We start from the raw sequence: 15,289 nt of genomic DNA, 5'->3' as shown, positions 1-15,289 counted from the left end.
GCCAGGTTTGGTTTGCTGGGGTTTTTTGTTCAGGACTCTTGCAGTTATTTTTACAAGGTAAATAGGCCTCTAGTTTTCCTTTTTTATGATGCATTTGTTTGGTTTTGGTATCAGAGTAATACTGGTCTCATGGAATGATTTGGGAGGTGGTCTTTCCTCTTCTTTTTTTTTTGGAATAAGTTTTTGAAAGATTAGTGCTTATTCTTTAAACCTTTGCTAAAATTCACTTGTGGGAGTTCCTGTCATTGCTCAGTGGTTAACGAATCTGACTAGGAACCATGAGGTTGCAGGTTTGATCCCTGGCCTTGCTCAGTGGGTTAAGAATCCAGTGTTGCTGTGAGCTGTGGTGTAGGTCACAGACGTGGCTTGGATCCCACGTTGCTGTGGCTCTGTCATAGGCCGGCAGCTACAGCTCCCGTTAGACCCCCTAGCCTGGGAACCTCCATATGCCGCGGTTGCGGCCCTAGAAAATACAAAAAACAAAAACAAAACAGAAATTCACTTGTGAAGTCATCTTGTCTTGGGGTTTTGTTGTGGAAAGTTGTTTTTTGTTGTTGTTGTTGTTGTTTTAATTAGTCAGTTCCTTTACCTTGTTATAGATTGCTTCAGATTTTCTTTTTAAATCAGTTCTGGTAATTGTTGTCTTTCAAGAAATTTTTCCATTTATTCTAGGTTCATCTAAACTGTTTTTCCACTGCTTTCAGATTCACATGGCTTCTGAAAGGAAATAAGCAATAGTCTTACCTGAGGATCACTTTTACGTGGCGAATCTCTTCCCTCTTACTGCTTTCAAGATCTCTTTGATTTGCTCTCCAGCCTTCTCCCCACCTGCAGTTTATGACATGTCTAGGTGTGGATGTCTTTCAGTTTATTCTTTTGGGACTTGTTGAGCTTCTTGGATATGTAGTTTATTTTTCATGAAGTATCCTCTCCGCCCCTTTTCTACTTCTCTTTCTAGGATACCCATTTTGCTTACATTGTTATTCTTCATGGTGCCCTACATGTTTCTGATGGTCTATCATTTTACTTCATTGTTTTGTTTCTTTTTCTGTTTCTGACTTGATCAACTCATTTGATTTACTTCAAGTTTAATGATTCTTTTCTTCTGCGTGCTCACATCTGCCGAATTTTTCATTTTGTTTTCTAGAGAGCTTCTTGTTTCAGTTCTATTTTTCATCTTGAGAATTCCAATTCACTTTTTTAATAGTTTCTGTTTATTGATAGTCTGTATTTGATGAGACATTGCTCCTTTAATTATTTTGGTTCTAAGACATGGTTTTTCTTTAGTTCCTTAAACATATTTAAAATAGCGGCTTTAAAGTTTTGTCTGATAAGTCCAGCATCCACAAGGACAGTACCTCTTGGTTTATTCCTCTCTGTATTAGCCATATTTTCTTGTTGCTTTGCATGTCTCTTCTTTTTAAAAAAAAAAAAATTATTAAAACCTGGGAATTTTTAAATACAACATGGTAACTCTGAAGGTCAGATTCTCCCCCTCTTTCCTGGGTTTACTATTATTATTCCTTATTACTTGTTTAGTGACTCTATGGATAATTCTGTAAAGTCTGTATTCTTTGTTGTATGCTATCGTCAAAGTTTCTGCTTGCTTAGTTTAGTTAATAATTGGACAGAGATTTTCTCAAACACCTGGAACCAGTAACTCTGCCAGTATTTGCTAAACGGCTCTGTGTATGTGGACATGACTTTAACACTCAGGCTAGCTCTTTTACAATGCTGCCTTAGCCTGCACTTTCTGTTTGTGCAGACAGAGTTTCAAGGTCAATCAGAAGAGGGAATTTCAGCCTTCTAATCGCTTTCCCGAGTATGCATCCAGCCCTGAGCATGCTCAGGGCCTTCTTCATTCCCAGGAATATGTGGAAACTTTTCAGAGCCCCTGTAAATATCTCTTCCCCTAGGTTCCCATTTTAAACTTTTGGGTTGGTTGGTTATTTATTTTTAATGCATCCACGGCATATGGAAGTTCCTGGGCTGGGGACTGAATCCAAGCCACAGTTGCAACCTATGCTGCAGCTGTGGCAGTGCTGGATCCTTTAACCCACCACACTGGACTAAAGATTGAACCTGCACCTCTGCAGTGACCCATGCAGCTGCAGTCAGATTCTTGACCCACTGCACCACAGCAGGAACTCCTGATTGGTTTATTTTTTGCCTGATACCGACTAGCTCTTGTGGCCATGAAGCTCATTAGTTGCCTGTAATTTTTTGAGAAACACATGGGGAAAAGGAGTTTTTGCACCTTGTAAGCTTCAGTTTATGCCAAACACAGTCTTGTAAATGGGATATTCCATGGAGTTACTAGACAGGTCATATAATGGCAACTCTCTGTGAAGGAGACTGTAACTCTTTTCTGCTTACTCAGGTGGCTGCTAGGCCTCTGTTTTTTCACAGGCTATTTTCAAAGCTACCTTCCATGAGAGAGGAGGGATTGGTACTAGAGCAAGTCAAAATGCCACAGTGCTCTGTGCTCTTGTTGAGATTTAGCCTGTTTCTTGAATAAATATTCCTGGATTGTTGCATGCATTTGGTTAATTTCCAAAGTGTTGAAAAAGTTGATTCTGACAATTTATGCCAGTTTTCTCATTGCTTTTAGGGAGGAAAGAATTTTCAATGGTTCTTATTGTTACCTTTACTGATCTCATCTCTAGCTTAATTTTTATTTCAAAATTGACATTACAGCTAATGTGGAATATGTAGCATGTAGGCCAACCCAAGGTAGTCATCACTGACATGATTCTGCAAGTACTAATTTAAGTTCTCATATTTAAATATATACAGATTCTTTTGGTCTTTATAAAACAATGATCTTTTTAATGTTTTTATTTTAATTTGCTATGATTAAATAGTCGAACTCTGGGTTATTCATCTCAATGGACTGGGAAAATAGTTAAGGATTTTCTTTTTTTTTCTCTCCCAAAATGGGCATCCAGGGAGGGGAATCTTAATTTCTTCTACTGTCTCTGTGTCATGTTTCTCTGCTACTCATTGGCATTTGGCAGTTTTGCTACCTCATAGTCCAAGCTATTTCTTATTAACATGCTACTGGGAAGTAATGTGTATCCTCAGAACATGGATATCGTCCCCAGTTCTTTTAGGTGTCAAATGTAGGTGTTCAAATCTAGTAGGAAAAGATTGCATATGCTCCTTTATATCCTCTGCCAATGAACTTTTGTTACTATAAAGGATCACTTCAAACTTATTTAGCAGTGAAAACTTAAACATTTTTTTAAGGCGTTTTTGTTTTTGTTTTTGTTTTTTTAGCTACAACTGAAGCATGTAGATGTTCCCAGGCCAGGGATTGAACCCACATTGCATCAGCAGCCTGAGCCACTGCAGTGACAATGCTGGATCCTTAACCCCCTGTGCCACAGAGGAACTCTGACATGTAGTGTTTTTTATTTCAAGTGGTGACTGTAGCATTTTTGGTCCTTTCTTGCCAAGCTGCTGCTTCTAGTGAGCCCTAAAGGCACTCTTTGAGAACTGAAGAGACTTCCCTAGGATACAGTCCTAAAATCTGTTTCCAAATTCATCTTTATATGCTGGAACGGATAATGTTTTATTTCAGTTTTTTTTCCTATCAATTCTAGGAATTGTGAAGTAATTCTTGTGAAATAAGATGAAAAATCGCCCTAAAACCCATGATGTTTTCCATCCATTCCTATCAGTTCTAGGCCAGGAGAAGCCAAAACACTTAACTATACTTAATAGGAATCTTCTTGTTGGCTCTTGCCAAACATAAATTTCATAAATTTATTCTGAAATTTTATTCTTTAAAGACACAGTTCCAATAATTGTCTGGCTTATTTTCTGTAGTCCTGATATAATGTTCCTACTTTATGCTTTCATACTCTGTACATATGCTTTCATACTATAAAGTTCATATTTGGAGTACAAGGAAGAATGTTCTTCCGTCGATTACAATGCTTATTACCACATTTTCCCATACAAATAGTTTTATGTGACAGTTTCTTCTGTGCTGTTAATACTCAACTTCAAGAATATTGCTGGTTATATGGGCTTTAATAGGCTGTGGTATAATTTATTTATAAGTGTATATATACAGTTGCTCCATGAACAACATGGTTTGAACTGCAGATCCACTTAAACATGGATACTTTTCAGTGGTAAATATCACAGTACCACACGATGCATGGTGGGTTGAATCTATGGATATGTAGGAGCCTTGTATACATAGGGCCAGCTATAAGTTATACACAGATTTTTGACTGTGTGAAGGGTCAGTTTCTCTAACCTCTGAAGTTTTCAAGGGTCAACTATATATCTCATTACTTCTGTGAGAAAATGTTCTGTGTTCTTAAACAATAGTGTCATATAACTTGAGTTTCTTGGTTGTTTTTTGTGTGTATGTGTATGTATATTTGTCTTAATGTAGTTTTCAACTATTTATAATTGAGTGTAACTGAGTATAAACCTTTTATTTGACTTAGCCAAGAGTCTCATTTGTTTACTTACCATTGAAGACATTTAAATGCCTTATCTCTTTTGTGTATTTGTCATCAAATAATCTCATAATGAAAATTCAGATGACGTGTGCCTAGGATTCTCTACTAAATTAAAATGTATCTTAGGTCATTTCATTTAGATCATTGTCATATACTAGCAACTCATATTGAGCATAATGGTTTTGTGCTTTTAATATTACTTTGGAACTATATTTTAATGAATATTAATGCTTTTTTTTTGCTTGTAGATCATTTGGGGAGTATTTTTCATCTTAGTTGCATTGCTATTTGTAGTCTCTCTCTTCCTGTCAAAGTAAGTACAGAGGACACATTTTCTAAAGCACTTATACACATCCTGTGATGGTACACATTTTCCATGCTGAATGCCATTAGGGTAGCCTATTCGTCTTAAGTAGCTATTTTGCTTGAAATGTTTTAACAGCATTAGCTCAAAAAATAACTAAAAAGTCTCAATAATAGACAGTATTTCGTTGTTCTATATCAATTGAACAATATATGTAAGATATTTAAGTGAGGTTTAATTTGTCATCCGTGGTTTTCTTTGACTCAGTTGAATCTGCATGGTTAAGTTATAGTGATATTCTAAGTTGGGTAAAAATATGGTGGTATACTATATAAACTCACTCAGTATACATTTTTCTTTGTTCTAGCTTGGATAAAGCTCTTCATTCAGCTGGAATAGATTCTGGTTTCATAATTTTTGGAGCTAACCTGAGTAATCCACTGAATATGCTTTTGCCTTTACTACAAACAGTAAGTAAAAACAATCAGTCATTTTATACTCTAGCAAAACATTCTTACCCTATCAAATTATTATGTTGACAAACCTATTAATACTTGGCAATATATGCTTGTGCCCTCTGCTGATTTGGCTTTTTCTTTACATATAACTTCTACATTGTTACGTTGCTTTAAAAATTATTGATGTATTACTGAATTCTAACTTACACATAATTTGGGGGGGATACATTATAAAACTTAGGGTGAACTTTTCTAAGCAATTCCTGTTTTTCTTTTTAATGAAGTATTTTATTCCATATATAAATATAATTTTTAAATTTCTTACAGAACTTACTTAGGATATCAATACTAAGAAACTCTTTAGTAATGGTTTGTTAATTGGTTTTTGAAGATTTTTTGTGGGGGTGGGTGTTGCCTCATCATGATAGCCTGAATGAGGGTTTGTATTTTAAAAATTGCCAATTATGAATAATGAAGTTTCAGTTAATTTTGCATAACTTCTAGAGCTCTTGTTGTTTATGTATTAAATTTAATTTTATCTTTTTTCAGGTGTTTCCTCTTGATTATATTCTTATAACAATTATTATTATGTACTTTATTTTTACTTCAATGGCGGGGATTCGAAATATTGGCATATGGTTCTTCTGGATTAGAGTGAGTATATATTACAATATTCTTTTGATTTTTTCATCATTTTGTGCATCATCTCCATTTTTGCAAATTATCTTAGATTTATAACAGAAGTTGTAAATATCGTGCTACCAGAAAGACTGGAAATATTACTTTTTTGCTTCATGTTAACATAAAAGTGCTGCTTTCTGTCTAGAGCAGTGGTTCCTAAATGGATGATTTTGCCTTCCTTGGATACACTTGGCAAAGTCTGGAGATGTTTTCAGTTGCTATAACTAGTAGGTGCTGCTGGCAGCTAGCGGGTAGAGGCCAGGGATTCTGCTAAACATCCTACATTGCACAGAGCGGCCCCCACCACAAAGACTTACCCAGACCAAAATGTCAGTCATTAGTGCCAAGGTTAAGAAATCCTGGTTTAAAAGTTCTGCTCTTTTCCTTAGTGTTTGCCTACATGGAAACACATTAAAGCACAAATGGATACACTGTAGCCCAAAAGATGGCCATTACTCCTAGGAGTGAAAGATCATTGTATGCATGGAGAAAGAGTTACTTTATTCTTATATCACATTTAAATATTCTTAATTTATATCCAAATGAGTGTATTATCTTCATGTTTCCAGCTATGGGTAAAAGAAAATTGAATAGTGGCTTGAAGTAATGAAAGACTTCTTTCTATGGAAAAAAATTTTAAATCTGGCATTGCTTCATTAGCTCAGTAATATCTCTGGATTCCTCTTGGCCTCTTCATCATGATTGTAACAGGGCTGCTTCAGCTTCATTTATCCCATCCATGATCCAGCAGAAAAAGGGAGCTGGGAGAAGAGGTGACACTTGTATCAAAAAAAAAAAAAAAAAAAAAGACTTGCCTGGAAATCCACAGCAGACTGCCTTTCTTTTGATATTTAATGTTTTATCACTACTAGCCACTCTGTAGGTGTTGGGAAGCTGGGAAATGTAGTTTTTTAGGTGATTCCTATCCCTTGCAGAACTGGAGTCCCTTTACTCTATGTTGTACTATAGTAATAAAACAGGGAGGTCGTATCTTCTTTTTTTTTTCAAGGGCCGCACCCACGGCATATGGAGGTTACTAGGCTAGGGGTCTAATCGGAGCTGTAGCCGCTGGCCTTCGCCAGAGCTACAATAACACGGGATCCAAGCCACATCTGCAACCTACACCACAGCTCACGGCTATGCTGGATCCTTAACCCACTGAGCGAGGCCAGGGATTGAACCCGCATTCTCATGGTTCCTAGTCAGATTCGTTAACCACTGAGCCATGATGGGAACTCCAAGTCTCGTATCTTAGTTGCTAAAATAAGTATGCTCTGTCATTGAAATGAAGCCTGTCACCAATTTCTTTGTGTCTGTTACCATGTTTTTGGTTTCTCTCCTATATAGATGGATGTGAAAATAGCTGTAGTGAGATGATCATAAATTGCTATAAACTAGTCCATAGTTTTGTAGTAGAGTATAATGTGAGGATGTCATGAGTATTTCAAAGAAATAAGTATTTAAAACATGTAACATGTACATCCGCGTGTAGTAATATCATATAAAACTACAGATTTATCACTAATACTTAGAGTTTAAACTCACTCCTTTAATCTTTAGATAGAATTCGTTCACAGTTCTTAGCTCTGAGAACTTTCAACAGATGCTATTGCATAAGTGTAGATGATTTTTTTGAAACAGACCATGTGAATACTAATATATTCTCTAGGTCTTGAGTTTTTAAAATAAGATGAATCTAAGCCTAAAAGCTTTACAGGGAAAGAATTATCTTTGTTGTTCTTATAATTATCTGGAAAGATTAAGAGTTCTTAGCATTTATTTTGGAAGATAGAAATGGTTGAACGAACTGTGTTTGTTATCCCCTCACAATTGAGCGGGACTCAGTGCCTTCACATAAAACATATTGCTGCAATACCATCATCTTTTTTCTTTCCAGTTGTATAAAATCAGAAGAGGTAGAACCAGGCCCCAGGCTCTTCTGTTTCTCTGCATGATACTTCTGCTTATTGTCCTTCACACTAGCTACATGATTTACAGTCTCGCTCCCCAATATGTTATGTATGGAAGCCAAAACTACCTAATAGAGGTAAGTGCAAATTTCAAAAAAGGTCATTATTTTTATATTTTAAACACAGTGGTATCTAAAACCAATTCTAATTTGTGAAAGCTAGCATAAAATATTAGCTCATCAGATTAAATATAATATTGCTAAAACTGGTTTTTCATTCTATTGTTGGACATATTTATATTTCATACATGTTCTTTTAAAACTAATATTGAATTTCATTCTAATAGTTCCTTAAATGGATCCCATTGTGCCAAGCTACTGGGCTTTATCTTAGCACTTTGCTAAAACTCATAATATTTACTCTAAAATAATATTTTAAGTAACTTTATTAATGTGGCTCCCCCAAAAGTTTTAGTGGGCAAAAAGATATGTCTGCTCATTGATACCATGAACCCCTGAGAAGAGACCTTATAAATATTTTATTTGTAGGTAACTGTGCATTCTTTTAACATGATTATCCTCTTACTTGTTACACTGGTTCCTTGGTGTTGATCTTTTAAAAGCCAGTTGTGATTCCTGGTTGTAACTAGAGAGCTAGTTTGTCTTTCTTGACGGTTTATAATGTTTTGACTGTGTCTAATTTAACTTTGTTTAGTTTCCTTTTCTTAAAATATCTATTGATCTCCCCCCCCCTTTTTTTTGTTTTTTTTAAGGCCGCACCTGCAGCATATGGAAGTTCCCAGGCTAGGGGTCAAATCAGAGCTGCGGTTTTCAGCCTGCACCACAGCCACAGCAACATGGGATCTGAGCTGCATCTGCGACCTACGCAGCAGCTCACAGTAATACTGGATCCTTACACCCATGCAGCAGCTCACAGCAACCCTGGATCCTTACACCCTCTGAGCGAGGCCAGGGATCGAACCCACATCCTTATGGATACTAGCTAGATTCTTAACAGTTCAAATCAAATTAATGTTTCCGGGCAATTCAAGCCTTACTCCTTAAGGGAATCTTTCATTATTAATATATTCTATCCAGATCACTCCTTTTTTATCCTGCACTCCCTCCATTCTTTCTTTACTTTAACATGTAATTAGGAACAACAACAAGCACATCAGACATTTAAACAATACCATCCATAATATTGCTATGGTTTGAAATATTAGTTCATTGAAAAATATTACATAATAATATGAGTGGACTATAGATAAGGCATACATCATAATGGAGGTACATGAATGACCTGAGTTTGGGAAACACAATGCTAGATCACTTTAGTCATTTTTCTAATTTCTTATGTGCCTTACTCTCTTATTATCCCCTGCACCTAGTTCACTAAGTCATGCTTATGAAACATTCTTCTATGAATGAGTGAAATAAGATCATGCTTTTTGCATGGATGAAAGATACTTTTCTTGTTCCACAGTGGAAAAGTAAGTAGGCTGTTTCTCTTGGCAGAAGCTCTGTTTTTCAACATAGGACCTAAAGATTGTTGCAGGAAAGCCCTAATGTTAAATTTACGATAAGTCTTTTTCTTCTAATTGAAGTTTTACATAATATTTACCTTTTAGAATATTAGCTAGGTGTAGCTTAATAGAAAACAGATATAAAGTTCATAATGTGATTACTTTTTATCAAAATATATTTATTAAGATAATATTTATATTTTAATTATGTTTTCATCTCTCAGAGCAATATAACTTACGATGACCATAAAGGCAATTCAACTCTGTCTGTGCCAAAAAGATGTGATGCAGATGCCCCTGAAGGTAAAACAGCGTTTATCACCTGTCTTAGAGTTTATATCTCTGTAAGAAAAGATTTGTCTTGTATTTTGGTGTCTTAATCATTTGATGCATTTGTTTTAATATGTGGTGACAAAAGAAGTTTTAGCAAAAATAAATTGGTAAGTCTCTTCAATAGGATTTTTGGTGATATAATTGTTTCCATTGGGGAAGGAATCATTATAAATCAGTTACCTTTGAAGAACAAAGTACTTATCACGTGTACTAGCATAAGTCATTCTTAAATTACTTTTGTTGTTCTTAAAAAATTCAAGAGAGTTTTGGTGAAATCTGCAATTTTTAGGACTGAGACCAAAAGTACCTATGACCTAGAACAACTTTCAATCTCATCAGTTTAGTTAATAATTAATAATGTTGATAACAGCAGTTAACTTTTAAGAACATAGCATAATGTCTGGAACACAGTTATAAGTATTTCATGTACAATCTGACAAAAAGTCTGTGATCCTGTGCTCTTAACCTTTGTGTATTTTAAGAGAATTGTTTTTTTTCTATTTTCTGTATGATAAGGTGATTTTTTTTTTTCTTTTCAGTATTGTAGTATTCTATCCTGATTAAGGGTTCCAGATTGATTCTTTTAAGAAATTATTATTATTATTATTTTTTTTTTTTTACTTTTGCCTTCAAAATGCTTCTATTTCAGGGTAAAGCAATATGTCAAATATAGCATATTCCCTGATAAATCATTCCAGGGTACCATTATGAAAAAGATAAATTTGGAATTGGTTAGCAGGGTCAGCTCTGGACTATGACAGAGTAACAGGAAAAAGCATAGAATACAGGGTATCCCAGAGGAAGAAGTAACAAACTTTACCTGGAAATCACTGCATCTCATCTCCTGAGAGCTGTGAGGGCCTCTGGACACAAAACTGAAGTGGCAAAAGTTTTGCTGAGTGAATAGAAGCAGGATCTGACTGAAGATAAGTTAGTGATAGATAAATTTCAGGGGACAGAGATGAAATTATCTGTATTTTTATAGAAGAAATCTGTATAGCTAGTATTATTCTCCATCAGTGCCTAGGTTGTCTGGGAAGGTGGGTTGAAGGATTAAAGTAGGATACAAAGCAAAGGATAGGCTGAGAGTTAGAGAATCAAGTGACCAGAGTTCAGGGTATATAGGGAAAGAAGGGAAGATACTAAAACTGGAAGAAAAGAACAAAACGAGATGAGACAGGAAAACAACATGAAGAAATAATAGTAAAATGTTTCTATTATAAACACGACTTGATATTTCAGTTCTACTTTTGTAATGATTTTACTCCCAGATTTTTCCCTTTGAAATGTGCGTGCACACACACATGACAAGTAGGGTTGAGAGTTGAAATGCTTTGGGTTGTCACTTTTAGCTAAGGGAAAATAGAATGAAAAACTACTGTTGAGTTGATTTGTAATTTTTTTTTTAAGAGGGCACTAACCCTGAAGATCTAAAATGGGTTCTGTTTCTTAAATTCTTAGAATAGTATTGAAACCTTAGCAGAACAAATCAAAATTTCAAAATCAAGTTGCACTGGTAAAGGAGGCTTTAAATGCCCTTGTATTGCTGAATGGAATGAACTTATATATTATAGATCAATAAGCTTTAGTCAAGTGATACACGTGGCCATAACTTTTTTATGAATCACATTCAGTGTTTTCCTTTTTCATTCTAATCTAATTTATGGTGGTTAAACTGTTGAATATTTTTCTGAAACATTTTAGTTGACTTATCCTTTGAAATGTTACTTTGAAGTACAAAAATATACCCTTCAGTTTTATGGATTTATTTTCCAGAATTTTTTTGTTTTCTGGCTAATCTCTAAATGTCACATTTGCCCGTGCATGGAGTTTCTGTCAGTGATTAATGAACCCGACTAGTATCCATGAGGATGTGGGCCTGATCCCTGGCCTTGCTCAGTGGGTTAAGGATCTGGCATTGCCATGAGCTGTGGTGTAGGTCACAGACACAGCTTGGGTCTGGTGTTGCTGTGGCTCTGGTGTAGGCTGGCAGCTCTAGCTCCAATTGAACCCCTAGCCTGAGAACTTCCATATGCTGTGGGTGTGGCCCTAAAAAAAATAGATGGATGGATGGATAGATAGATAAAACTTGCCTGTGCATACTTGGAAGAGGATGGTAGAAGTATGATGATTGAATTTGGGGTGGAGGGGTAGATTTTTTAAGTGAATACTTTAAATAAAAATAATGATAGGCTCTAATAGAACTCTCCATCAGATTCAAAATTAAGATATCTTTGGATACTGTTGCTCATAGGAAAATATTAATCCTACTAATTCATATATAAAGAAATAAAATGGAGGTTTTTTTTGTTTTGTTTTTTGTTTTTGTTTTTTTTCCACTGTGCCTGTGGCACATGGAAATTCTCAGTCCAGGGATCGAACCCATGCCACAGCAGCAACCCCAGCTGCTTCAGTAGAGACTATACCAGATCCTTAACCCACTGTGCCACAGGAGAACTCCTGAGTTTTATATGTTAAAAAGTCCTTCTTAAATGATAGGGAAAGATGAAGAAGCAAATTAGAAGATGAGATTTGACACAGAAGTGTGGGGATAGGGTGGAATGTTTGGTGACAGACTTTTAAGGCAGAATCCATTTGAATGTAAGGTAGGAAATCTCAGCATACAGAGAAAAAAGACAACACTATTTGTGACATGTTGGTGGGCACGTTGACTAGAATAGATGCCGCTATAATATTAACACCCAAAAGGCACTTGCTTATCTGTTGCAAATAACAGCAATTTGGAGAATGGTTTTTAGATTTAGAAATAAAAATTATAATTTATAGTGTTATATGATGTTAAAGCAATAATTTCTATAAATACATATATTGATCTTTTACCAATATTAAGTATATTTTAGAGACTTTTTTTCTTAAGTAATATTGCGCTTGGAGTTCCCATCACGGCTCAGTGGAAACGAATGTGACCAGTATCCATGAGGATGCAGGTTCAATCCCAGGCCTAGCTCAGTGGATATAAGGATCTGGCATTGCCGTGAGCTGTGGTGTGGGTCGCCGACGTGACTTGGGTTTGGCATTGCTGTGACTGTTTTGTAGGTCAGCAGCTGTAGCTCTAATTCAACCCCTTGCCTGTGAACTTCCATATGCCATGGGTTTGGTCCTAAAAAGACAAAAACATTGCAGTCCTATAACATTTATTGAATGTTACAATGTTTGAGAGTCATCTGAAAATAGTTTAGGTTCTTTGTCTTTTTTTAGGGCCACACTTGCAACATATGTAAGTTCCCAGGCTAGGGGTCAAATTAGAGCTACGGTTGCCGATCTATACCACAGCTACAGCAATGCAGGATCTGAGCCAGGCCTGTGACCTACACTACAGCTCATGGCAATGCTGGATCCTTAACCCTCTGAGCGAGGCCAGGGATTGAACCTGCGTCAGTGTCCTCATGGATGCTAGTCAGATTCGTTTCTGCTGAGCCATGATGAAAACTCCTAGGTTCTTTGTATTTAGAATAATCTCTTAAATGATAATGATTTAGTAGATTTATAAAGACTGCTTATCAGATTTCCCTTCGTGGCTCAGTGGTTAACGAATCCGACTAGGAACCATGAGGTTGCAGGTTTGATCCCTGGCCTCAGTGGGTTAAAGATCCAGCACTGCCATGAGCTGTGGTGTAGCTTGCAGACACGGCTTGGATCCCTCATTGCTGTGGCTGTGCTAGGCCGGTGGCTACAGCTCCGATCGGACCCTTAGCATTGGAACTTCCATATGCCACGGGGGCAGCCCTAAAAAGACCAAAAAAAAAAAAGAAGACTGCTTATCATACCGTGTTTCTAAAGTTCTTTTAAAACAACAATGTTACTTAATTTATTCTTAGAAGTAATCCATTGTTTATAAGTTCAACGTGAGTCAGCTGAGCAAATTAGAAATCAGGTTTTAAATTTTGTATGCTATTATGGCAAAAGGACCTTTGCATTCTTAGTTTTATGTTCTTTTATTGCCTCTTATTCTAATAAGCATGAATACACTGACAGTTTCTATGTTAATGTGAACAAAATAGATAAAACAAACACAGATTTATCAAAAGTAACAGAAAAGAAATATTTGAGTCCACATAGGAAGATGAATGATCAGTATCCCTTAGTGAACAGAGTAGTGGGGTAGATTTTGGGAAGACAAGAAAGCATCAGAGGAAACCTATGATCCCTACCTTTGAAAAGGAAACAGCATAATGGATTTAGATATGAAAATAAATATTGTAATAGAAAAGTAAATGGCAAGCTGTAATGAAATTACAAATTGCTATGGGAAAGTAAAAGGGGACAGTGGTTTACTCTGCAGGGTAACATTTTAACTGGACCCAAAAGCATAAGTTATATCTAAATGCAGAAACAAACAAACAAAAAAGGCTATTCCAGGCAGAGAGGGAACTGCATTTACAAGCCATAAAAACAGATATATTTGGCATGTTATAGAAAAGTAAATTGTACCAGAGGCATTGACTATTTGGGAAATACAGTGAGGAGTGAAGCAAGATACTGTATTTCCAAATGGTCATTATTAAAAATCTGTGAACCCAGAGTTCCCAATGTGGCGCAACGTGTTAAGGATCCAGCATTACTGCAGCTGTGACATAGGTCACAGCTACAGCTTGGATTCAATACCTGGCCCAGAAACTTCCATATGCCATGGGTACAGCCAGAAAAAAAAAGAAAAGAAAAAAATCTATGAACCTGAAGCCTTACTTCTGCTGTCTTAGTTAATTATTTTATCTTTTCTTGAAGTAAACTTGTGTTGTCTAATTTAGACATTAAAACAACTAGAAATGGGATGATCAGTATAAATCAAACTTGATTTTTATGAGTTATTCTGGTTAAGTATATTTGTTAATATATATATCCACCCTTAAAAAACATCAAGCAATTTATGGCTTTAGATTTTAGTATTAGAATATAATTTTACTAGGACAAATGGTTAAGATGACTCAAGTTAGATGATGCTAAAATAGAAACTGATATGTTAAACTAATCTATTAATCTATATAAATTACATAAAAACTGAACAGATCTAAAATTAAAGAGCTGAAGGAGGGTTATAATTATATATACTAAGTACAAAGGGAAAAGTAAGAATTATTTTGAATAACTAAAGATAATGTTGGAGAAAAGTTAATAAAGTAAAATGTGCGTTGATATCTTACTTTAGTTGAACACTGAGTTCTGGAGTAAACAAGCCTATTATCAAGGAGTGACTCAAAATGCATTCTCTGCAATTAAAACTCGTTTACCAAGATGTTTTGCATTTGTCAGTGATAAAAGCAGGTTGACTTGCAATACTTATCCTTCTGTTAACATTTATCTAAGATATTATGTCAGAGAATATTTTCCCCCTCATTTTTGGTATGAGAATTATAGAAATGGAAATAAAGGACACAGAGAGACACTTAAGTTGTAAACCATTTTAGAAATATAATCTAGAATCTTAAAGCAAAATAAGGAAACTTTAGTGAGGCCATCTAACTGGTTTAATCCTCATTTCTTTGCAAATACAGAACCTAAACCCCTAAGAGATGAGTTAAAAGTTGATAATATGAGACTTGGGACTGCAATGCAGGTATCTAGATTTCAAGTCTCTT

General features: G+C 35.6%; 1 protein-coding gene across 3 annotated transcripts in view; it reads left to right on the top strand.

Moving 5' to 3' along the window:
* The window catches only part of LMBRD1 (LMBR1 domain containing 1), a 105,088-nt gene that overhangs the window by 72,162 nt on the left and 17,637 nt on the right, over positions 1-15,289 (top strand). For 2 of the 3 annotated variants that reach the window (XM_047760030.1, XM_047760049.1), the window contains 5 exons: positions 4,730-4,794; positions 5,153-5,255; positions 5,793-5,897; positions 7,822-7,971; positions 9,584-9,662. In XM_047760030.1, coding sequence (XP_047615986.1) covers positions 4,730-4,794; positions 5,153-5,255; positions 5,793-5,897; positions 7,822-7,971; positions 9,584-9,662 — 502 coding nt within the window. Of the gene's footprint in view, positions 1-4,729; positions 4,795-5,152; positions 5,256-5,792; positions 5,898-7,821; positions 7,972-9,583; positions 9,663-15,205; positions 15,268-15,289 lie in introns of all 3 variants that reach the window. The other variant, XM_047760040.1, reaches the window with a different exon arrangement.

The sequence above is a fragment of the Phacochoerus africanus genome, chromosome 2 (genome assembly GCF_016906955.1).
Source record: "Phacochoerus africanus isolate WHEZ1 chromosome 2, ROS_Pafr_v1, whole genome shotgun sequence".
In the NCBI taxonomy this organism is placed as follows: Eukaryota; Metazoa; Chordata; class Mammalia; order Artiodactyla; family Suidae; genus Phacochoerus; species Phacochoerus africanus.
This window is presented reverse-complemented; position numbering and strand designations above follow the sequence as displayed.